We start from the raw sequence: 26,144 nt of genomic DNA on the forward strand, positions 1-26,144 counted from the left end.
GAATTTTCAGGCAAGAATACTGGAGAGAGTTGGCATTTCCTCCTCCAGGGGATCTTCCCCACCCAGGGATCAAACCTGTGTTTCCTGCCTTGGCAGGTGGATTCTTTATAACTAAGCCACCTGGGAAGCCCAAAAGCTAGGATAACTGATAACAAAACTGAAAACATAGCATTTCATTAAGACAATCACTGAGGTCCAATAAAAACTCTCAACTTAGGTGAGCTTCCCTGCTTAGCAGTATTTGTGTTTATTGATATTCATGAATGACAAGATAAAAAACATACCCATGACTTCCCAGGGAAAAAAGAACAGAACCTCAGTGTTTGGTACCCTCGTGGACATTTTCCCTTGGCTAATTTAAACCTGTATCTTTACCCTGCAATAAACTGTAATCATGAATATACTGGTTTCAGTTGAGTTCTATCTTCCAGTGACTTATCAAACCTAAGAATGATTTGGAGAACCTCCTCAAGCTGCAACTGGTGTCAGGACTGGTCTAGGGGAACTGTCTTCCCCCCAACTATACGGTTGTTTAAACTGACATAACACTCTTCAGTGATTCCCCTCCCCTTGAATATGAGTGGAAATAGTGACTTGCTTTCAACCAATTATGTGGTAAAGGTTATGAGATACACATGATTACGTGTTCACTGTTAGGTGAAATAAGACTGTTACACCCTCTTGCTGGAGTTTTTCCCTCCCTTGCCAGCAGTGAACTGCTGACATGCTGAGGGCTGCCAATGCTGGCTGGTTCACATGGCAGGGAACTGAAGGCAGTTTCTAGCAGCTGAGGACAATCTCTGGCCAACAGTCAGCAAGAAACTGAAGTCTTCAGTCTTACAACTGTAAGAAACTGAATTCTCTGGGCAAGCCTCAGATAAGACTGCAACCCCCACTTACATCATGATTGAAGTCTTGTGAGGTGTTCTGCAGAACCATTCCAGAATCCTGTCCCAGAGAAATGGTGAGATCATAAATATGTATTGTTTCAGCCACTAATTTCACGGTAAGTTTAACGCAGCAGTAGAAAACCAATGTAGCCCAACTCCACCATCATTGTTACACATAAGCACTCAGACTGTTAACCTATGTTCTCCATATAACTAATCATAATTCTGATACAATTAACAGCCAATAGTTATAATATTACTTTGACTTCATAAATACAGCTAAGCAATTTTCTCAAACTAGACTATGATTAATTTTCTTTTCTTGCATACAATTTTTCCTGGAGTTAAAAGAAGCTTGGATTTTTTTGTTTGCTCGATTTTCTATTTATTTATCACTGAAACTCTTCTCCAAATGTCCAATGATTAGTATGTTCAAACACACTAGGTTGTTAAACAAGATACATAAAATTGCACATAAGCATAAAGACTGATAAGTTCAAGAAGTAAATTTTAAAACCTCACTCACGAAGAGACACAAAAAATGATATAGACAATCCACACAGAAGTTATTCATTACATGAGAATGACAACAAAATAAAATGACGATGAGAAAACTATAAAATAGCCAATAAGAAAATGTGCAAAATACATAAATAGAAAAAAGTTAACAAGCAGCAGCTCCCTCAAGTTGAATGCTTCCCGAATACAGAGAGAGGGTAACATTTTCATACTCTGAGTTTTGTACCATATGTGTATTATTGCTTTTTTAGAAATACATATAAAAGTATTACTTAAAGTAAAAGAAAATAAGTTATGTTTTATATTTAGCCATGTAGTAAAGTATCCTATATTTTTCTATAAAAGATAATCAATTTCCCAAGACATGCAGAACCAATTTTTTCATTTCCTTCTTACCTATCCTATCACATAGGACAGGACCCTGCTTCCAAATATGTCCATATGTTCAACAAAATCTACCCGTTCATAGAGGCAATGATCATTTCTAACACTGTCTTTTGCCACCTTCCACACATTTGTGCTAGGTGAGGAGTGCTGTTCAGTAAGTGTTTGATGAATTTAATTGAGGTGATCTGTATTTCGTCCTTCTTTTCACCCCACTCTGATGAAGCTTTTATATTTTATATTTTACTTATTATTTATGGCTGGGTCTTCGTTGTTGCATGAGGGCTTTCTCTAGTTGCAGAGAATGAGAGCTATTCTCTAGTAGTTTGAGGACCTTCCACTGTAGTGACTTCTCTTGTTATGGAGCACAGGCTCTAGCGGGTACTGTAGCACATGAGCTCAGCAGTTGCGACTTGCAGGCTCCAGAGCTCAAGCTCAGTAGTTGCGACACGTGGTGAGTTGCCCCGGGACATGTGGGATCTTCTCAGAGCAAAGATCAAACTCATGTCCTCTGCTTTGGCAGGTAGATTCTTAACCACTGGACCACAAGGGAGACCCTTAAATACTCCTTTGCTTCTATTACATAATCTCTTTTCTAGGATAATCCATCCTTTTATATTGATTAGACTTGATGAAGACAACCTGATGGCTGAATAATTATATTCATTTTAGTCAATCACTGGTGTGATACATTTCAATTATTATAAAGTCACTCTAATTCTTGGATTCTTCTTAAAAGCAAAATTTCAAAATTCATCAAAAACTGGAAATCCATTGTTTTGCTCATATTCAATTTGCTTTGACAGAAATTCTTTACTTAGCTTGTCAATTTTGTCTCGAGAGAAGAGATTGACATCAGGAATGAAATAGTGCTCGAGGTGTTCTGTCTTGAGACACTGAAGAAAGTATGTCACACAGTTATCAAAGCAGAGCTCCAGGTCTTTGTAATGCCACTGACTGTCATGTGGGTCCTGGGTACAGACATGAAAGAAGGCAGTCTTCACATGATAAGAACAGAACTTATCCAGTTCCCTTCGGTTTCCAAACTTTTTTTTCAGTTGTTCTAAAAGGTATTTCATCAGCTTTAAACACTCTTTCCTGTTGAACAGAAAAGAGAAGCATTTAGTTTTATTTCTTTACAACCTTTTTCATTCCACAAAGAACTTTAGGCATCTTACAGGAAAAACATACAAAGATGTAATAAACAATACAGATATATAATACATTTTTTATAAAGACACAAAAAACAATAAAGGTATGTATGTGTGCGTATGTGCTCAGTCACTTCAGTCCTGTAGGACTCTTTCTGACCCTATTTACTGTAGCCCACCAGGCTCCTCTGTCCATGAGATTCTCCAGGCAAGAATACTGGAGTGGGTTGCCATGCCCTCCTCCAGGAGATGTTCCCAATCCAGGGATTGAACCCACATCTCCTGCATTGCAAGTGGACTCTTTACTGCTGAGCTACTAGGGCAGCCCACTGATATGTATAAATAATATAATTAGAGTCATTCTAAAACCTAATTATTTTTTCAAATACATACTTTAAAAGTTTCAAAAACATATTTTCTCCTTCCTTCTTCCTCATTCATAGCTTAAGTATTTTATTCTATTAGGATTAATTCAACTACATGAAAACTAGCAGATATTTTACATTATTCATCCAGCTTAGTATTTAGAAAAATCCTGTTTTAATTTTTATAAAATCATTGTCTTATTTTGATTTACATTAATCATTCAGTTATTTTGGTAGCTGACAAAATTTGATGTTTATACAATTATTAAGCCTTATCAACAATATACTTTTCTTAATGCTTGCTTCAAAACCTGCATGTGAAGCCTTAAAGACCCCCTGTGCTCACACTTTGGGTATCCTTGCTTTAACCTTTTAACTTTTGTGATCCTTATTCTATTCAGCTTTGAAAGTAAAAGTGACAGTCACTCAGTCGTGTCTGACTCTTTGCAACTCTATGGACTATATTCAGTCCATGGAATTCTCTAGGCCAGAATACTGGAGTGGGTAGCCTTTCCCCATCCCGGGGGATCTTCCCAACCCAGGGATCGAACCCAGGTCTCCTACATTGCATGCGGATTCTTTACCAGCTGAGCCACAAGGGAAGTCCAAGAATACCGGAGTGGGAAGCCTGTCCCTTCTCCAGCAGATCTTCCCGACCCAGGGATCAAACCGGGGTCTCCTGCATTGCAAGCAGATTCTTTACCAACTGAGCTATCAGGAAAGCCTGACTTTAAAAACTGAAATGAATGATTCTTTTCAAAACTCAGTACTTTATGGTATGTATGCTAATCAAGAAAAATAATTACCAACATCTTAGTGTTGTTTCAAACTTGGCTTGTCATTCCCTAGCCTTCCTCATAGCTAAACCATCTCAAAGCAAGCCCCAGAATCCAGTAAGAGTGATCCTTTGGTCTCTTCCCATTGTGCAACATTATTATTCATTGCCTTGAACCAACCAGAACATTAAGGCAAACCCAACTGTCATGGCTAGTCATGACTAGTATTCACACTCTCCACTCTTTCCTCCTCTCAGACGTCCACAGCATCCAGGTTCAGGTCTATGCTCCCCAGCAATCCCTTTTTATTTAAGATTATTTTTTTTAATGTGGACCATTTTTAGTCTTTATCGAATTTGTTACAATGCTGCTTCTGTTCTCTGTTTTAGTTTTTGTGCCTCAGGGCACATGGGATCTTACCTTCCCGACCAGGGATCGAACCCACACCCTCTGCATTTGGAAGCTGAAGTCTTAACCACTGGACCACCAGGGAGGTCCCAGCATTGCCTTCTAACAACATTCTTTCCTTAGTCCCTTGGACCCGGCATCCTTGGTTTCATGCTTACTCCAATACCCCTGGTCAATCTAGCCATGTGCTGCCCCCAGAACTCAACCCAGCAGTGGTAATCTTCAGGTTTCAACTAGAGTCAGCAAAGAACTAAGCATTCTATTGGTATGTCTGTCATTTACAAAATAAGGAGCTTACCTGCAACATTTTACTCCATCAGTTTCACAGCATGTTTTAGATTGTCCGTGATTTTTCAAAATGGCCTTTTCAATGTGAGAGAAGGACAGCCGCCATGTTTCCTCTTAATATCCAAAAGAAAAACAGAAAAGCACTTTACCAAAAACATCAATTTACAAACAACAAATATTTAAGTGATTTCCTTCATTATAATATAATTCTGAAAAATTTCTAGGGGGAGACAGACCAAAAGAAGTGAACGGATAAATAATGTGATTACATATTAAAACAAGTGATTTGACCAAGCAAACAATGGGCCAAGATAGAGAACAATTAGCGGAAGAAGTCAGAGCTTAATATAGTGAGCTATGGTAAGATCTATTGGTTTTTATGTGTTGCTAAATTCTGTTTGCTGATGTTTTGTCTCTATAATAATTTGCACTGATTGAAATTTTTTGTTTATTCTTTTATACTATCCTTGCAAAGTTTTAGTATTTATGCAAAATGAATCAGGGTACGTTTCCTTTTTTCCTATTTTTTGGAAGTTTACATAAGAATAGAATGATTTCCCCCGTCTCCCCAAGTTTTACCATGGATAGCTCTGACCCATCCTATCACTGTTGAGTTTTAATACCAGGAATTGGTTTTTCGTTTTAAAAATCAATCAACACAACCTGTCTCATTAGCAGAACAGGGGAGAAACATATGACCAACTCAACAGAAGCAGAAAATGCAGCCAATAAAATTTAATATTCATTCATCATTAAAACACCTTTCAGTAATTTAAATGCAGATGGAACCTTGATCTGATGATAGCAATATGATAATCTAACATAAAAAGTTGAAGCTTTTTCTTTGAAAACAGGAAGGCAGGCTGCTATCCTCATTCTGTTTGACATGCAATAGCTATCGTAGCAAGCACAGTAAGAGAAGGAAAAATAGGGTGATAGCACTGGAAAGAGAAAAACAAAGCCATCATTACTGATAGATGATATAATCGTGTATATAGAAAATACAAAAGAAACAGAATGACAGGTATGTGTGAGTTCCATATATTCTTCAGTCTACTTTTCTGTTTTACAACTTTTCATAATGTTACAACTGCCTATGAGTAAATCTGATAAAAGATATATAAAATTTCTGTGAAGAACATTCTAAAACTTCACTGAAAACTATTAGAGGCAATCCAAATAAACAGAGATGTGCAGCTGCACATGAATTAAAGACTCATTATTATAAATACATCACGTCTCCCCAAATTCATCTGTAGAGTCAATGCTCTCACAATCAAAACTCCAGAAAAAAATGACTGTGGAACTTGACAATACCAACATTTTTATAAAAATAACAAAGAGTCAAGAATATCTAAAACACTCTTGAAGAAGGACAGAGTGGGAAAGCAAATATCAAGACTTATAAAGTGACATTATGTATGACATAATGGTATATAGCCCATGGACAGACAAAGATTTTGGGGGGACAGAATAAAGCATATAATATGTACACAATATACAGATAATAAATATATGGAAAAGGTGGCACAGAGAGAGGTGTGCTCACTGCTGCTATATAAATCCATTTAAAACAATCCATTCATGCCATTCTGGAAAAGGCAAACTCTGTAGAGATGGTAAACAGATCAGTGGTTGCCAGAGATTTGGAATGGTGAAGGTTGAGTAAGTAGAGGGACTTTTCAGGGAAGTGAAACTATTATGTAATTATAGATAATGATGCAATGCATTTGTCAAAATCAATAGGACGTCATGGCATGAAGAGTGAAACTTAACGTACACAAACTGTTAAAAAGTCATTTAGATGGTCAAGGGATCTCAGGAAGGAATGCAGACTGTGCAAAGGGGCTCTAACTGTATCACAAACATATGACGCAACCTCCCTGAAGGGGCTAGGGGCAAAAGGTGCTGACTGAAGTTGCTTTGGAAATGGAATCTCTAAGACTGAAGGTGAAAGGAACAGTACACGTGCCCCAGGCACACGGGGGAATGGGTTTGCAATTCTGACGCGCCCATATGTGTGGGCGGGAACTGAACAAGGAACGATGGGCTAGGTGGGTAGCAGATGGTAGGAGCCAGGCTTCTCACTGTTGGAAGGAAAGGTCACAGATAGCAAGGAGGAAAGGCAGGATGACCCACGTGGTAATGGATTACAGTTACAGACATCAGCATGAACTCATGTAGCACTTGATACAGATACAGGTGGTGAGCTGTGCATATCCTGGGGATAGTATACATACAAATATTTCCTTGCTCCTCCAGCTGAAAGGGATGACACTCTAGCAGCAGAACACACACAGCACCTAGATCACACTTCTACAGTTCTAGTACACACTCTACAATAAAAGGATCCAGAGAGTTCCTTGGAGAAATGGCTGATTCTAGGACTGAAGCAGGAACTATACAAGATGAGCTGGAGCATCTTGTAGTGCCAGAAAGTGAGTTAGTGCTGAAAATAGAAACAAAAAACCCCACAATTATGGGACATATGTCCAAAGGATACAGGAGCCAACTGCAAGAGCTCCTGAAGACCAAAGCTAGAACAATTTAGGCAACAAAATGAAAGCAGTATTGAATTATAGGCCAAAATATGAGACAAATACCCATGAGTCCATACTGATATGATTTAAGTAAACAGATTAGAGAGGAGATAAATCTCCCATGCAGAAGAATTCTGAATAATTTGTGTAAATACTCTGCTCTTAAAGAGGTGAGCTTAAGTGTGAGCTGTGCACAGTGACTTCCTTCCAAAACGCACAGTACGAAAAGGGGGAAAGAGAAGATCTTAACAGGGAAGAATCCTGGCAAACACTCCCTGAGCCAGGAGATTAAGGTCCACACCAGCAGTGCTAAGTCAGAACCACGATGTACCGTTGATGCAATGTTTTGAGAACGGCACTTCACTTCTGCAGTCCTCCCCCAAACCCAGAACTGCAATCTAATCACAAGAAAAACATAAGGCACATGCCAAATGAGGGCTGTCCCACAGAATATCTGACTGGTACTCTTCAAAACTGTCAAGGTCATCAAAACAAAGAAAGACTGGGAAACTGTCACAGTCAAGAGGAAACTAAGGAGACACGACGACTAAATGGAATGTAGCGTCCTACATGGGCTCCTGGAACAGAAAGAGGACATCAGGTAAAAACCAAGGAAATCAGAGTAACAGGACTACACTAATATTGGTTCATTAATTGTGACAAGTGTGTCATATTAATGTAAGATGCTAAAATGGAAAATTGGTTATGTGGTATATAGAAACTCTCTATACTATCTTTGTACTTTTTTGGCAAATCTTACACTATTCTAAAATTAAAAGTTTATTTTAAATAACGACATTGAGGCATCATTTCTCCCTTTTTGAATTATTGGCAAACATTCCAAAGTTTAATGAGTTCTGCTGATGAAGTTGAGGGTGAAATGGGCACTCTCCTACACACAGCTGTTGGGAATGCAAATTGGTAAATTCTGTATGGAGGTGACTTTGGCAATACTAGCAAAATTAGATATGGATTTACTATTCCTTGACAAACTGCAAAAATAAGACTGTAAAAAGGAATGGGTGCTCAAAAAAACCCTTAGTGAGGTTTTTGAAAAGGTACACATACCTCAGTGTTCACAGCCGCATCGTTCACAATTGCCAAGATATAAAAGTAACACAAGTGTCCATCAACAGATGAATGGATAAAGCAGCTGTGGTATATATACAGTGGACTACTACTCAGTCATTAAAAAAAAGAATGAAATTTTGCCATCTGCAGCAACGTGGATAGACTTGAAGGGCATTATGCAGAGAAAGACAAAAACACTATATGACATGATTTATACATGGAACCTAAAAAAATAAACTAGTGAAAATAACAATGAGATTCACAGATAAAAGAGAACAAACGAGTGGTTACCAGTGGAGGGGGCAATACAGGGGTGGGGAAGTGGGAAAGACAAACTACTGGGCGTAAGATAAGACTACAAGGATGTATCATCATACAACACAGGAAATATACAGCTAATATTTTGTAATAATTCTAAATAGAAAGTAACCTTTAAAAAGAATATAAAAATTTTGTTAAAAAAAGAAATGACTGCTGGGCTTCCGGGTTGGCTCAGTGATAAAGAATCCACCTGGCAACAGAGGATCGGCATGAGACACAGGTTAGGTCCCTGATCTGGGAAGATCTCACAGGCCATGGAGAAACTAAGCCCGTGCACCATAACTACACAGCCTGTGCCCTAGAGCCTGGGGGCCACGACCACTGAAGCCCGTGCACCACGAGAAGCTGCCGCAATGAGAATCTGTGCACCACAACTAGAGAGAGGCCCCCAGCTCGCCACAACTAGAGAAAAGGCTAAGGAACAATGAAGACCCAGCACAGCCGAAAGAAAATAAATACATGAAAGTATTTTAAAAAACAAAAAAAGGAATGAGTGCTGTCTCTATATAGAGCTATGGCATGATCGCCAAGATATCTTATTAAGTAAAAATAGAAAAACTGTACTCATCTTAAAAAGGGGGTTGTATATAAATAAATATATATATGCATATATATATATACACACACACACAAAATGCTTGTACTTTTTAAAAACAAAAGGTAAACCCAAAACAATTAATGGATTTCCAATAGGGAAAGGAGAGAAGAGGGTAGAAGAAACATACAGGGAAGCTGTGTCTCCCTAAGAATACTTTTTTCTGTAGCTTTGACTTTGGGACCATATGAATGCTTTATAGATTTAAAAAACAAAACTAAATCAACATTTAAAATCCAATGTCTAAAATTAGAAACAATAATGAAAATGAATGTTAAGCATGCTGAGTTGGTTAGCTTAACCCACCAGGCTTCAGTAGCTGCATAACATGAGCTTAGTAGTTGCTGCTCTAGGTCTTAGAGCTTAGGCTCAGTAGCTCGTGGTGCCCGGGCTTAGCTGCCCCATGGCATGTGGGATCTTCCCATACCAGAGATCAAACCCATGTCCCCTGCACTGGCAGGTGGATTCTTAACCACTGTACTACCAGGGATGCCAGAGAAAAATGTTATTTTAAAACAAGTTGTGGAATTAGCTAGAATACTTTACCCATAAACATTTCAGCCTGGGTATTTCAGAGGCCAGTATTTATCTTTGTGTGTTTGATACTTAAGGTAAGATTTGCAAACAGTGAAACACACAAATCTTAAATATTGCATTTGATGAGTTTTGACAAATGACTACACCTGTGTAATTTAAGCCATATCTGGAGTTAAAAAGTTATCATCACTCCAGAAAGCTCTCTTGTGCCCCAGCCTAATCAATCCCCAGTCACTTCAGGCAACCAATGTTCTAATTAAAAATAAAAAACCATAGATAAATCTCGCCTGTTCTCAAACGTAATATAATTGAGCTTATACAGTATGGACCTTTTGTTTCTCTTTTCTTTCACCTGTCTTAATGTTTTTAAGACCCTCTTTTATCAGCAGTTCACTGATTTCTGTTGCTGAGTAGTCTTCTAGTTTATAAATATTATATCCATTATCTTTTGACAGACTTCTGGGCTATTTACAGATTTTGGTTGTTACATATATTCTTGTATAAATGTGTTATGGACTTCATGTTGGATTACGGAAGACATATGTTTTACTGTAGAAGAAACTGCCAGTCCCTCTGGGGAGGGAGGTGGGAGGGGGGTTCAAGATTGGGAACACAGGTACACCCGTGGCGGAGTCATGTTGATGTATGGCAAAACCAATACAATATTGTAAAGTAAAATGAATAAATAATAAAATAAAAATTAAAAAAACAAACTTCCAGACTGTTTCTCAAAGTGGTTGTACCATTTAACACTTCCATCAACAGTGTATGGATTATTCTTTTTAAATAAAGCTTTTCATGTTCATTGACTGGAATATCAGAACTGAAATTGATGAATAACTTTTTTGCATTTAAATGAATTTAAAATGCAGATAGACAATTTAGATATTTGAGAACACTACAGCTTTACTGACTTTTTTCTATTTTAGCATTCATTGCACACATGCCTTGACATGAGGTATTGATAAATGTGATGAAATGTATAGTCCTTGCCATGCTCATTAAGTATCATTCTGAAAATGATCTTTAATGCAAAGAAATATCTTCTAGTTTTATTTTATACATGATGATATTTTTATTTAGTTGACGTTCAATCTCTTTTGTTAGATAAAGCCAACTATGGATGATTATCAGTTTGAAGGAATTTGTATTTTAATGTTTGTACATTTTAGTGTAATAAAAACTATGTCTCAAGTCTTAAGGTCAAAAAATAAACTTAATATTTTGACTGTCTTTTTATCTTAACAAAAAGAACTGCAAATAAAGTTTATACTTTTAAAAAATTATTATATTCTTGGTAACAACACCTGTATTATTATTTTGATAATATCAATTTTTTCATTTTTTGATAATATCAAAATCATATTAGATTTTTATTTAAAAAAGATTGAAATTTTTGATAAAAAATCAAACAAAGTATATATTTTAAAATATACCTGTGACCAGGAAATTTGTAATAAGACATTTGAAAAGAAAAAAGCTAAAATAGGTATAATACATGCCTATCTATTGATAATACAAGTTATTTTCATTGCCCCTCTTAGCCACTCAGATACACACATACACACAGACATAGCCACAGGGTTTTGCCTACATATGAATAATCTGAAATGAGGAGAGATGGAGAGCAGCCAAGGGTACCAGAGCAGAGGTCAGCTGAGTGCCTGACCGCCTCCACTTTTATCTTGGGCATGGATATGAGGAACTATCCAACCACACTGGCCTTTGTATAAGCACATGGCCACTGAAGGATACTTCCTCATCCCTAGGCTGATGAGTCTCCCAGTCAACCCCAAGGTAGTTGGCCAAGGGCCACAAAGAGAGCAGTATGGGTCCTGTTGAGACTTCTGTATCACATGCAATGAGGGTTTCTTGGGATAGCCCTTGTAGAAACTGTACACCCTTCTCCAGAAGTTATATTTCTTTCATAAAATTATAATGATACATGTAATTCCTTCTTATAAACAACTTTTCTTACAGACAATGACTCCTACATATATGCAATATAAAGTTATGATGTGTGTCCACAAAACAATCCATCAAACTAAGCATGATGGACGATTTCTCGGATATGTTCATTTGTTATCTGATCTCATCTGTTATCGGATAACTTGACTTCATTTGTTATCTGTCCTCCAATTTCCCTGGAGTCCAGCAGTAGTAGGTGCTAAAAGTCCTTTATAATTTATGAGAGAAAAAGAAAATAATAGGTGAATTTTTTTTCTACCTCAGAAGATATCGCCATTATTCAGCTTCACCTGTAGACTATCTCAGCCCAGTCTTCACAATTTGAATGTTACCCAAGAGCACCACCTGAAAACCTGTCCTGACCCAGGAGACCAGGGTACACGGGTGAGGAGACCCAATCAGTGGGCAGAACTGCAGCTGAGGCTGCAAGGAAGTTCTGCCAGCGGCATGGGGAGCAGTGGAAGCAGACAGAGGAAAGAGAGGAACAAGGCTGGAGTGACAGCTGAGGCTCTGGTGGTAACATCAGGAATACACAGCTGCTATTAACTCAACTAGGGATTCTGCAAGCACCACCTCATTTTTATCTTCCCAGAACCTTTCAAGTAGTTTTGATTAACCCACATACACAGATGACCAAAACAGGTTTAGAGGGGCTTAATAACTAGCTCCAGATGACACACCTAATGAGGGAAGAAGCCTCAGGATTTAAATCCAGGGCAGTCAGATTGCAAGGCCAGTACTACTTTTCTTTACTAGCAAGAAACAAACAAAAACAACATTCAAACGTGGGCTAGTAAACATTTTAAAGCTGAGTATTTGATATTACTATTAAAATTATGCCCTTTGCAATTCCATCTCTCACCAAACTCCCATCTTAGCCCAACGGTTCTTGAAACGCCAACAGCACCAGTTGATCTTTCACTGCCCTAGGATGTAACATTAACGACTCTTTTATCTATGGATATCTTTACATAAAGCTTCATAATCAAGATACCTTGGAAAAGACTTCCTTCCTTTGCATGCTTGGGTACCAGGTAAAATGGCTGTCGTTTTAGATTGTTCTTAACTTTTGCTCCAAGCCAGTTATTGATGGGCAGGCCTTTCTGGGTGCTAGCAGGCCAGCTGCTTCTTGATTCCAAAGCCAGGATGATATCCACAGATATTTCTCTAGGTTTTTTAATCAGAAGTGTTACAGCAGGGCTCCCTCTTTTCTTCCTCTTCATAATGACATCAGTATCTGTTTAAAGATATAATAAGGAAGAAAGGGCTTATCAATCCATTTTTCTCTAACACAGGAAAAATAACTATAATTGGAGATCTGTAAATACTAACTGTAAGACAAAAATTAGTTCTAAAGAAGAAAATGACCCCACAAGGCAGTGTTTTACTCATTTAACCAGTATTGACTGATACCCCTCAAGCAGTGGGGGTATCATGAAAATTCTGTTTCATATATAAAACGAAGAGCCCCCAAGGACTGTGGGATCTGGGAGTGCTGTGATTAAATTTTCATTTCAATATTTGTTTGGCAGTTGGAGGGAGGCCTGCCTACGAGGTAGGATGACCAGCACGGAGGAGAGACGTGATTTAGAAGTCCTCAGCAGGAAGTCCCTAGCAATAGTCCCAATGGTTGGGATTCCGAGCTGATGCTGCCAAGGGTAGGGGTTCAAACCCTGGTCTGGGAACTAAGATCCTACAAGCCATGTGGTGCAGCCAAATTTAAAAAAAAAAAAAAGACCGCAGCAACAGACCAACTCAGAGAGCAGAGGCCTGTCATACAGAGAGGCAGTGAGCATTAAGGCACAGGGATCAACTGTCATTCACTGTAGCATTATTCACAATAGCCCAGGTATGGAGAAAATCCACTGACAGATGAATAAGTAAAGAGACTGTGGCACATACAGACAATGGAATATTATTCAGCCTTAACAAGGAAGAAAATCCTGCCATTTGTAACAATGTGGATGAATGTGGAAGTCATTCAGTTCACTCACTCAGTCGTGTCCTACTCTTTGTGACCCCACTGACTGCAGCATGCCAGGCTTTCCTGTCCATCACCAACTCCCGGAGCTTACTCAAACTCACGTGCATGGAGTCAGTGATGCCATCCAACCATCTCATCCTCTGTCATCCCCTTCTCCCACCTTCAATCTTTCCCAGCATCAGGGTCTTTTCAAATGACTCATTTCTTCGCATCAGGTGGCCAAAATATTAAGAGTTTCAGCTTTAGTATCAGTCCTTCCAATCAGGACTGATTTCCTTTAGGATAGACTGGTTGGATCTCCCTGCTGTCCAAGGGGCTCTCAAGTCTTCTCCACCACCACAGTTCAAAAGCATCTTTGGTGCTCAGCTTTCTTTACAGTCCAACTCTCACATCCATACATGACTACTGGAAAAACCATAGCTTTGACTAGATGGATTATTGTTGGCAAAGTAATGTCTCTGCTTTTTAATATGCTGTCTAGGTTGGTCATAGCTTTTCTTCCAAGAAGCAAGTGTCTTTTAATTTCATGGCTGCAGTCACCATCTGCAGTGAGTTTGGAGCCCCCCAAAATAAAGTCTGTCACTGTTTCCACTGTTTACCCATCTCTTTGCCATAAAGTGACAGGACCAGATGCCATGATCTGAATGTTGAGTTTTAAGCCAACTTTTTCACTCTCCTCTTTCACTTTCATCAAGAGGCTCTTTAGTTCTTCGCTTTCTGCCATAAGTGTGGTATCATCTGCATATCTGAGGTTATTGATGTCTCCCAGCAATCTTGATTCCAGCTTGTACTTCATCCAGTCCAGCATTTCATATGATGTACTCTGCATATAAATTAAATAAGCACGGTGACAATATACAACCTTGACTTACTCCTTTGCCAATCTGGAACAAGTCTGTTGTTCCATATCCATTTCTAACTGTTGCTTCTTGACCTGCATACAGATTTCCCAGGAGGCAAGTCAGCTGGTCTGGTATTCCCATCTCTTTAAGAATTCTCCACAATTTGTTGTGATCCACACAATAAAGGCTTTGGCATAGTCAATAAAGCAGATGTTTTTCTGGAACTCTCTTGCTTTTTCAATTATCCAGCAGATGTTGGCAATTTGATCTCTGGTTCCTCTGCCTTTATTAAATCCAGCTTGAACATTTAAGAGAGCTGACACGGTCTAGGCTTGAGGCCTCAGGTCTCAAAGGGATTAAGATGAAAGTATGAAAGGAAAGAAAGGAAGAGGGAACAGAGTGAACCAGATAGAAGCAAACCTTTGGGGAGGATGGACCCTTGCCCAGCCAGTGACACAGAAGGAGAGGAAGCTAGAGCCTGGGAGACAAAGCTCCACCAGCCTTGCTGGGGTCCCCACCCAAGGAAGGGGCAGAGCAGGGCAAGACAGGAGCCCCCCCCCCCAACTTCCTATCCAGTCTCAGCATCCTGGGCAGGCCATCTGAGTGCTTCCCATGTGTCAGGGTGTGTCAGGCCTGCATTGAAACCCTGCTTGTGGGAGCAGGTAAGTCAGCTGTTACTCAGCTCTGTTTTCCAAGTTTGAGCATGACCCCTCTATCTCAGAGGACACTCAGAAGACACTCGGGGACAGCCCTGGCGGTCCAGTGGCTAAGATGCCTCGCTCCCAATGCGGAGGCTGAGCAGCGCTGGAGCATCTTTAAAGAGCTACCCCATGTCCAAGGGCAGGAAGAAGCCCCAGCAAGACGGAAGGAGGGGCAAAATTACATTTAGAATCAAACCCGATACCTGCCAGAGATGCTCAGAGGGCTCAAACAAACCTTGTGCACACCAGGACCCAAAGACCCCACAGAGACTGAGACAGAACTGTGTTTGAGTGTCTCCTGCGGAAGTACAGGTCAGCAGTGGAAGTCATTGTGCTAAGCAAAATGCATGACCTCATTTATACAAAGAATCTAAAAAAGTCGAATACATAGCAGCAGACTGTAGAACAGTGGTTACCAGTGGTGGGCAGGTGGGGAAAATGGGAAGACGTACAAGAGTACAGAGTTGCAGTTATGTAGGGAGAGTAAGATCTAACGTACAGCGTGGTGACTGTTAATACAACTGTACTGTTTACGGGCAATGTGCCAAGAGAGTAGGTTTCAGATACTCTCACTTCACATACAAAAAAGGCAACTCTGGGAGAAGATGCTAATTAGCTTGACCGTGCTAGTCAGTTCATTATGTGTATCAAAACATCACGTTGTTCACCTCGATTATAGACAATTTTTATTTTTTTAAAAAGACCCATGTAGCAGAAGTGAAAGCAATAAAGAGGTTCAAATTAATAGAACTGGCATCCGGTCCCATCACTTCATGGGAAATAGATGGGGAAACACTGGAAACAGTGTCAGACTTTATCTTGGGGGGCTCCAAAATCACTGCAGATGGTAACTGCAGCCATGAAATTAAAAGACGCTTACTCCTTGGAAGAAAAGTTATGAGCAACCTAGATAGTATATTCAAAAGTAGAGACATTACTTTGCCGACTAAGGTCCATCTAGTCAAGGCTATGGTTTTTCCTGTGCTCGTGTATGGATGTGAGAGTTGGACTGTGAAGAAAGCTGAGCGCTGAAGAATTGATGCTTTTGAACTGTGGTGTTGGAGAAGACTCTTGAGAGTCCCTCGGACTGCAAGGAGATCAGCCTTGGGATTTCTTTGGAAGGAATGATGCTAAAGCTGAACCTCCAGTACTTTGGCCACCTCATGCGAAGAGTTGACTCATTGGAAAAGACTCTGATGCTGGGAGGGATGGGGGGCAGGAGAAGGGGACGACCAAGGATGAGATGGCTGGATGGCATCACTGACTCAATGGACGTGAGTCTGAGTGAACTCCAGGAGATGGTGATGAGCAGGGAGGCCTGGCATGCTGCGATTCATGGGGTTGCGAAGAGTCGGACAAGACTGAGCAACTGAACTGAACTGGTAGGTAAAACTGAATCTGTGAGGTAAGGGAGAAGGTAGGAGTCGGGGAAGCCATCCTGTGACGCTGGCCTGGGAAATGGTTGACGCTGAGTCTACTGTTCAACACAGAGTTGGCTAAAGGAAGAAAGACTGGATTGAGATGAACTTCATTTCATCTACACTGAGTTCTAGGTACATGTGGGACACCCAACTGGAGATGGCCACTGGCCAGAAATTTGGGAAAGGCTTCTAGAGGAGAGATACTGGCTTTGGGGGGCGGGGTGTACAAGCAGTAGTGAAAGACCCCTCCCAGATAAGACTTTCAGAAAGGACCACAACGGGAGAGAGGACGTATCTCCAAGGAGAAAATCCCACTGCATACCTTCATTTTCTTTGTCACTAAATCCAGAAACCCACCTCCTTCTTACCCATTACGTCTCCTTTAGTCCTTTCACCCCCTAGGAGTGTCCATCCACCATTCAGAGGCACCCCACACATGGTCTCTGGATCCCTTCCTTCTTACCTCATTCCTTCCATCACTTCCTCTCCCATCGGTGGCCTCCCCTCCTACCAGATCATTCCTGACTTCACACAAAGAGGATCCAGTGTCTCTCATCCTAAAGGACACTCTCCGTTGACCCTGCATCTATGCTGCCTCCCCACTTATCCATCCTTCCACTTCCTTTGCAGCCAACACTTTTCTACAGAGTTACCATGATGCTATCTCTACAGCATCCCGACCTTTCTCTCTCATGTGCTGAGGACTCCACTGAAACTTCTGAGTCAAACTTACCAACAATCCCCACAAAACAAACCAAACCAAGTCCAAACATGATCTGGATGTTAGTGCGCTGTAAACACTGATGACTCCTACAGAACATGCATAGTCTCCTTTTGCTCCCTCTCTTCTCTCCAGCCCCTAATGAGATCCTCTTCTTACCACTCTGCTTAATACTGCCCCCAGGCCATGCCCCCAGCATTCCTGAACCCTCTCACTTTACAATACTTTTTCACCATAGGATTCTCTAACTTATCCAAAGCCAAACTCCCAACTGCCTTCTTAAACTATCTTCTTCACAGAAGTCAGAGCAAATTTTTAAAAGTATGAAGCCAATCAATCATTAATGAACAAAAGCCACTCAGTTGTGTCCAGCTCTTTGTGACCCCATGGACCTTGCAGTCCATGGAATTCTCTAGGCCAGAATACTAGAGTGGGTAGCCCTTCCCTTCTCTAGAGGTTCTTCCCAACCCAGGGATGAACCCAGGTCTCCCACATTGCAGGCAGATTCTTTACCAGCTGAGCCACAAGGGAATCAATTACCTTCTAATTAAGACCTGAATTCTCAATGGAACACGGCATAAAATCTGAACTCCTTTCCAGGATCCACAAGTCCTCCTAGAATCTGGCCCATAGCCACTTTTACTTCATTTCATGTCACTCCTCCCCTTGTCCATACGGCCCTCTTTTTGCTCCTCGAGCTTATCAAGCTCTTTTCTGCCACAGGGCTTTACTCCACCACCCACTCTATCCCAACTGCTACCACGTCTCCCAGTTCATTCCCTTCAAAGCACACACTGTAATTTGTTTTTGCAAATTCAGGAGGGAAGTCCCATTGATTTTACTCAACCACCTACACCCAAGGGTGTGGGCAGCTTCTCAGCAAATATTCAGTGAAGATCAAAATAGAGCCAACTTGAAATTCTCTGGTAGTCCTGTGGCTAGGACTCTGTGCTTTCACCACCAGGAGCCCAGGTTCAATCCCCTGATCAGGGAACTAAGATTCTGCAGGGCCACATGGTACAGCTAAAAAAACAAAAAACAAACAAAATAGAGCCAATCAACATTTAGGATGAATACCAAGAAAATGTAGTAGACTAAAATGAAGAGCAAAAGCTTGTTTCTAGAAGGCAGTCTGGGCTTCCCAGGTGGTGCTAGTGGTAAAGAACCCGCCTGCCAATGCAGAAGACCTAAGAGACATGGGTTCAATCCCTGAGTCAGGAAGATCCGCTGGTGGAGGGCATGGCAACCTACTCCAGTATTCTTGCCTGCAGAATCCCATGGACAGAGGAGCCTGGTGGGCTACAGTTTCCGTAGGGTCTCAAAGAGTTGGACACGACTGAAATGACTTGGCATGCGTGCAGTCAACAGTCTGCTGCAGGGAAATCAAAAAAGATTAGGAGAAGAAATTAGTAGGTATGATTACACCTTAAAGAATCAAAAGTCAAAGATCTTACCTTCAATATTTTTAATTTCTTCCTTAATGATTTTCCTAAACCTGGACAGCATCTTAGAAGCCGATAAGATTCCCCCTTCTAAGAACTGATCCAGAGGACTTCCTTTGGGATTTCTTTTGAATTTCACAAAGTAATGAGCACTACTGTTGTCATATTCTTCCAGCTGAATTCGGGGAACCTCCAGTTTGAACATAACATCAAATTCATTAGGAGCAGAAATCTAAGAAACAGGAAAAATAGCACTGATTGTGTTTGCTTGTGAATATTTTCCAACCCACTACAATCTTTCTCATGAAATTTCCACTTAAAATCATACTGTGTAAAGCAAGAATCCTAATATTTATACCCACTGAGACTAGTAGAGCTGGGAGAATATTATTGGTTTCACTTGCAGGTTCTATACTCATTTATACTCATTTTTAAAAACAATTTAAAATACTATTCAAGGTTTAAAATCTGTACCAGTTTTTTCCCTGAGTTCAAAGCTTGATAAAATTAAAGACCTTTAAGATGCTACCTTTTATGTCACAAGCTACACACTGAGCCACCCTCCTGTCTGGTCTCAAAAGTGTGTGTAGTTACCTCCTGGCTAGTTGATGAAGGGCCCTCGCCTTATAGCTGTCATCCAAACTGAGTATTAGCTCCAAGTCACACACTAATTAATTAGTGTCTTTGAACCACACCATTTTAAAAGCTTCATGGTATTTCCTGGAAGTCCTGTGGTTAGGACTCCAAGTTTTTGCTGCCAAGGGCACATGTTCAGTCCCTTGTGGGGGAACGAAAATATCAAAAGCTGCACAGCATGGATAAAAAATAAATATCATCATATATATAAAGAGCATCAAAGAATCTTCTTCATCACCGCAATAATAATGATAGCAATTATAATCAGTGATTACTTTCTTATATTAAAAATGCAGGGACTTCCCCAGTGGTTAAGAATCTGCCTTGCAATGCAGGGCACATGGGTTCAATCCTTGTCAGGGAATTAAGACTGCACACGCTGTGGGGCAGCTGGGCCCAAGACCTGCACCTACGGAGCCTGTGCACTCTAGTCTGTGCACCACAACTCCAGAGAAGCCCACGAGCCACCGCGTAAGATCCCACGTGCTGCAACGGAGACCTCATGGAGCCAAAATAAATAAAAAATAAATATTTTAAATGCACAAGTCTTTCACTCATTAACGGTAAGCTTCAAATACGGGTACTGGACTGTCTTATTGAACACAATTATCTGGTGGCCCTATGTTTTTTGCCTCCCACATCAATGTGGCTAGTCCACATTGAGATGTACCAGGCGGTGTGTGGACTATATCCTCTCCAAACTCATATACTGAAGCCCTAGCCCTCAATGTCAGGGCTTTTAGGAATTAATGAAGGTTAAATGAGATCATAAAGGGGAGGGTCTTAGTTGACAGGACTGGAAGAAGTGAGATCAGTCATGTCCCTCTGTACACGTGCTGAGGAACACGGTGAGGATACAGGGCCAAGATCTGCAAAGCAGGCTGAGAGCCCTCACCAGAACCTAGCCATTCTGGCACCCTAATCATGGACTTCCAACCTCCAGAATTGTGAGAAAATAAATGTCTATTGTTTAAGCCTCTCAGTCTATGATATTTTGTTATGGTAGCCCAAGCTGACTTGGAGATACTACAAGGGTAAAACAAACACTTGAAGTGCCATCCGTGGGAATGAAGTACAAGCCTCTGAAAATCCACTCCTCCAGAAATGGTCAAATTCAGCTTTTTCAGGTCTCTGTAAATTAACCAAATGACCTGCAACAATCCAAGGAGGATTTATTCAAGAAAAATGGCTGAATCTCGGTAAGGACAATGAGCCTTGTGGACATTCTAAATTCTACATTCTACCGCCATGCCCAGCAGCAGTCCCACTTCTGATCAGAAACCTCCATCAAGAGTAGACACGACCCTGACTTCTAACAGCAAATGTTAGGTTTGCCTGTTTGGGAACATCATATAAACTAAATCATATAGTAGGAACTCTTTACATCTGACTTCTTTCATTCATCATTGTTTGTGAGATTCATCCATATCACTGTATCTATAGTGGCAGTTCTTTCTCATTCTTTATAGTATTCCATTGAATTAATGGAATATACCAAAATAGATTTATGTATTCTGTTGTTGAATATTGTTTCCAATTTTTACTACAAATAGTTCTGAGTTTAATTATTATAGTTATTCTGAGCATTCTTACATATGTCTTTGGGTGGCCATGGGCACTCATTTCTATTGGTTATACACCCAGGAATGGGACTGCTGGACCATAGGACAGGCAAACCTTTAACTTTAGAAAAATTTTTAGTTTTCAAAAGAAGTACCAATTTATCCTCCCATCATCAACATAAGGGAGTTTCAGTTGCTTCCTCAAACTTGGAATTGTCAAAATTTTAACATTTAAAATTTTAGCTCAATGAGCAAAAAATAGGTTCATGTGGACAAGAGGAAGATGACATGAAACAAAGCTGAAGAGGAGGCCAGGGCCCAGATTCTGCGAGGACATGTAGATCCCAGAAAGGAGTTCAGATTTACTCCACCATGTTCATTGAGAATGCAGGTTTTAGCTTTCTATTTTTGAAAATTTACTCTGGCATCTGTGGAGAAGATAATACAAGAAGGTAACTAAGGAGATCAGAAAGGCAAAAGTTCAGGTGAAAGATGCTGGCTTAGATGGGGGTTGAGGTGAGGTGCTGGGGATTGAAAAAAACAACATATGAACTGGTAATCCCACAGAGAATTTCTACAAGAAAATTTCCATATTTTCACCCAGAATTTGATATTACATACATGAATGGAAATGCATCAACATGAATCCAAGTGAAAGGTTAATGAGAAGTGTCTTTTACTTCTCAAAGTAATGGTATCAGGTCACAAAGTTTGGAATCCCATTTTGAAATTCAAGTGCATGCATAAACTAAAAAATACACCAAAATAACAGTGAATAAAATAAAAAGCAATAATATTGTTCTTTTATGTGCTTTTCTGAATTTTCCAGGGACATCAACACAGAACACTGGCAAATATGGGAGAGGCTGAGGACAGAAGTATGGAGGGTTCGTACTGCTGTGCCATGGTCTACTACTGGAGGGCAGGCACTGGGTCAACTCTAAAATGAACATGAAGACCTTTTATAATCAATTTTTTAAAATCAATATATGTTTTAGATAAAACAAATTTCATTGGGTTTCTTTTCATCAGCTTGATTTTAAAAAGGAGACTTGTGAATGGATAACAAGGAACTCTGCTCAATATAACAATCTAAATGGGAAAAGAATTTGAAAAAGGATACATGTATATGTATAAATGAATCATTTTGCTGTACTCCTGAAACTATCACAACACTGATAATCAACTATACTCCAATATAAAATAAAGTTTTTAAAAAATAAAAAGGACAGTGATTCTGATTGGACACTGCTCTGTAAAGGTCTTAATTGTCCTTGAGTTCTAACTAATAACTTTCTCTTTTCCTTTGAACCATCCATAGAACTGAACAGTTTGATATTTATGTAATAAGAATCATGCTCTAGACAGATAGTTGATATAAGTTTTGCTCACTTGGCTTTCAAGTAGCTTTAGATGAAATTATGAGAGGTCTTCAGTGCTAAAAGCATTTAAAATCCAAAACCAGGTACATACACTACATCTTCCTGTGATAAATATCCTGCATGCGTTCCTGCTCCGTCCTGTTCAACCTGTTGGGACCAAGTGGTCTGTCCTGCCAGACTCCTCAGTCCTTGGAATTTTCCAGGCAAGAATACTGGAGTGGGTTGCCATTTGCTACTCCAGAAGAACGGTACAAAAAAAAAAGTCTTAATGACTCGGATAACCACGATGGTGTGGTCACTAACCAGAGCCAGACATCTTGGAGAGTGAAGTCAAGTGGGCCTAAGGAGGCATTACTGCAAAAAAAGCTAGTGGAGATGATGGAATTCCAGCTGAGCTATTTAAAATCCTTCAAGATGATGCCGTTTTAAGTGCTGCACTCAAACTGGCAGCAAATTTGGAAAACTCAGCAATGGACACAGGCCTGGAAAAGATCAGTTTTCATTTCAATTCCAAAGAAGGACAATGCCAAAGAATGTTCAAACTACCACACAATTGCACCCATTTCACACGCTAGCAAAGTAATGCTCAAGATCCTTCAAGTTAGGCTTCAACAGTAAGTGAACCAAGAGCTTCCAGATGTACAAGCTGGATTTAGAAAAAGCAGAGGAACCAGAGATCAAATTGCCAACATCTGCTGGACCACAGATAAAGCAAGAGAATTCCAGAAATACATCTACTTCTGCTTCACTGATTATGCTAAAGCCTTTGACTGTGTGGATCACAACAAATTGTGGAAAATTCTTTAAGAGATGGGAATACCAGACCACCTTACCTACCTCCTGAGAAATCTGTATGCAGGTCAAGAAGCAACAGTTAGAACCGAACATGGAACAACGGACTGGTTCCAAACTAAGAAACGAGTAAGTCAAGGCTGTATATTGTCACTCTACTTAATTAACTTCTATGAAGAGTACATCATGCAGATGACAGGCTGGATGAAACTCAAGCTGGAATCAAGATTGCAGGGAGAAATATCAATAACCTCCAGTACTCTTGCCTGGAAAATTCCATGGACTGAGGAGACTGATAGGCTACAGTCTATGGGGTCACAACGAGTTGGACACAACTTAGTGACTTCACTTTCACTTTCAGATATGCAGATATCACCATCTGGCAGATGATACCACCTAATGGCAGAAAATGAAGAGGAACTAAAGAGCCTCTTCATGAAGCTGAAAGCAAAGTAAAAAGCTGGCTTAAAATTCACCATTAAGAAAACTAAGATGATGGCATCCAGTCCCATCACTTCATGGCAAATAGAAGGAGAATATACAGAAACTGTGGCAGATTTTATTTTCCTGGGCTCCAAAATCACTGTGGACAGTGACTGCAGCCATGAAATTAAAAGATACTTGCTCCTTGGAAGAAAAGCTATGACCAACCTAGACAGTGTATTAAAAAGCAGAAACATCACTTTGCCAAAAAAAGTCCATCTAGTCAAAGCTATGCTTTTCCCAGTAGCCATGTATGGATGTGAGAGATGGACCTAAAAGAAGGTTGGACCTGTGAAGAACTGATGCTTTCAAACTGTGGTGCTGGAGAAGACTCTTCAGAGTCCTTTGGACAGCAAAGAAATCAAACTAGTCAATCCTAAAGTAAATCAACCCTGAATATTCATTAGAAGGACTGATGCTAAAGCTGAAGCTCCAACACTTTGGCCACCTGGAAGAGCTGACTCATTAGAAAAGACTCTGATGATGGGAAAGATTGAGGGCAGGGGGAGAAGGGAGAGACAGAGGATGAGATGGTTCCATGGCATCACACAGTCAATGGACAGGAGTTTGAACAGACTCCCAGAGATGGTGAAGGACGGGGAAGCCTGGTGCGCTGCAGTCCATGGTGTGGCAAAGAGTCAGACAAACACGACTTAGTGACAGAACAACTACTACTCCAGGGCATCTTCGCCATACAGAGATCGAATTCAGGTGTCCCACATTGGCAGGCGATTCTTGACCACTGTGCTAACCCGGGAAGCTCAAATAGCACTGTTCAGCTCAGTCACTCAGTCATGTCCGACTCTTTGCGACCCCATGGACTGCAGCACGCCAGGCCTCCCTGTCCATCATCAACTCCCGGAGTTTACTCAAACTCATGCCCATTGAGTCGGTGATGCCATCCAACCATCTCATCCTCTGTCATCCCCTTCTCCAGCTTTCAATCTTTCCCAGCATCAAGGTCTTTTCAAATGAGTCAGCTCTTCCAGGTGGTCAAAATATTGGAGTTTCAGCTTCAACAATGAACTTCAAATAGCACTGAGCCCACACCAATAAAATAAGCAGCCATATAGGGTTCCAAGTTGTGACCAATAACAATGAGCAGCCATATAGGGTTCAAAATGATGTAAAACATTCTCTGACGGTGCAGTTTACAATCTAGATGGAAAGGCAAAACAAATCAGCGTTTTATCAGGTGTCACAGACCACTCACTCAAGCATTACTTCCGAAGCGAAGTGAGGGGCGCGGAGGAGGCACCCGGCGGCTCACCTTCACGCGCTCGTAGTAGCTCCCGGTGCGGAGCAGGTCGACGCCTTTGAACTCCGACTCGCAACTGTTCAGCCGCCGCAGCAGGTGGTCCACCAACCTGTTCACCACCTCCGCCGCCATGGATATCGCCTGACGGCTCAGCTTCAACTTCTCCAGCACGGCCCGGGGCTTCCAGGCACCGGGCGCCTCCTCCCTTCGCCCGAGATGCGGAGCGGGGGCCCACGGGCCGGGGCCTTCCGGGGGCCCGGACTGGGGTCTCCGCGCCCGAGCGGAGCTCGGGGTCGCCCGGCTGCGAGCGGTAGCCCTGGGCAAGGGGTGCCCGGGGACCGCGGGAGGCTCTGCGTCCGCGGTCGGAGCCGCCAGGCCCTCCGCCTGGTCCTCGGCGCGGGCCGCCCGCGCGCGCACCTGCGGCTTCTCCCGAGGATCCAGGCGGCTCTTCTCCCTCCGGGAGCCCGACGCCCCAGCGGGACCGCACCTGCGCGCGCGGGGCCGGGCGGCCTCGGGGACAGCCGCGGGCTCGCTGGGCGCCGCGGACGCCCCGCCCTCCACAGCCGGCGCCGAGACCCCGGAGGCGGTTTCCGAAGCTCTCCGCGTCGCCTTTCCCCGCGGTGGGGCCATGGCTGGCGTTCTCTTGTTTCTCTGAGGGAGACCAGCTCGGGGAACAGGCCGCGCGGGAGGAGGAACCGGCAGTCGCGGTAAGAAATGAAACTTAAAAATGTGGCGGGAACTGAGCGAACGCGGTGAGGCGCACGCGCGGAAAACCTGGCGGGGCGGGGCGGTCACGCGGAGGCACGTCCCCGCCTCAGAAGCGCGGGGCCGCGCGAGCGCGCGCGCGCCCAGGTGTCCGCTGGATTTCCTTGCGTCGAGCGCTGCCTTGTGGCTTGGGAACTAGGCAGAACCGAACCGAGGAAAGCGCAAAAGAGCTCTGAAAGCGAGAGGCGTTTAATGGCGTATCGCCTAAGAACATTTGGGAAAAACTATCTCACACATTGAACTTGACGGAGCAACTTTCTAAATGCAAGTATAAGTGAAGGATTTTCTTATTAATAGTAAACAGATTTTTTTTTACTAGGTGGAATCATATAGATTGAATAT

At 41.5% G+C, this 26,144-nt stretch overlaps 1 protein-coding gene across 1 annotated transcript; it reads right to left on the reverse strand.

The window, feature by feature from the left end:
- Positions 1 to 218: 218 nt before the first annotated feature.
- Positions 219 to 25,853, reverse strand: CGAS (cyclic GMP-AMP synthase). The gene is made up of 5 exons (XM_069598938.1): positions 25,050 to 25,853; positions 18,937 to 19,156; positions 12,808 to 13,050; positions 4,792 to 4,894; positions 219 to 2,891 (listed from the first exon to the last, which is right to left on the reverse strand). The coding sequence occupies exons 1-5, from the start codon at positions 25,665 to 25,667 to the stop codon at positions 2,540 to 2,542; spliced, it is 1,536 nt and encodes a 511-aa protein (XP_069455039.1). The 5' UTR covers positions 25,668 to 25,853; the 3' UTR covers positions 219 to 2,539.
- Positions 25,854 to 26,144: the final 291 nt, after the last annotated feature.

Source organism: Ovis canadensis, chromosome 8 (assembly GCF_042477335.2).
Source record: "Ovis canadensis isolate MfBH-ARS-UI-01 breed Bighorn chromosome 8, ARS-UI_OviCan_v2, whole genome shotgun sequence".
Lineage (NCBI taxonomy): Eukaryota > Metazoa > Chordata > Mammalia > Artiodactyla > Bovidae > Ovis > Ovis canadensis.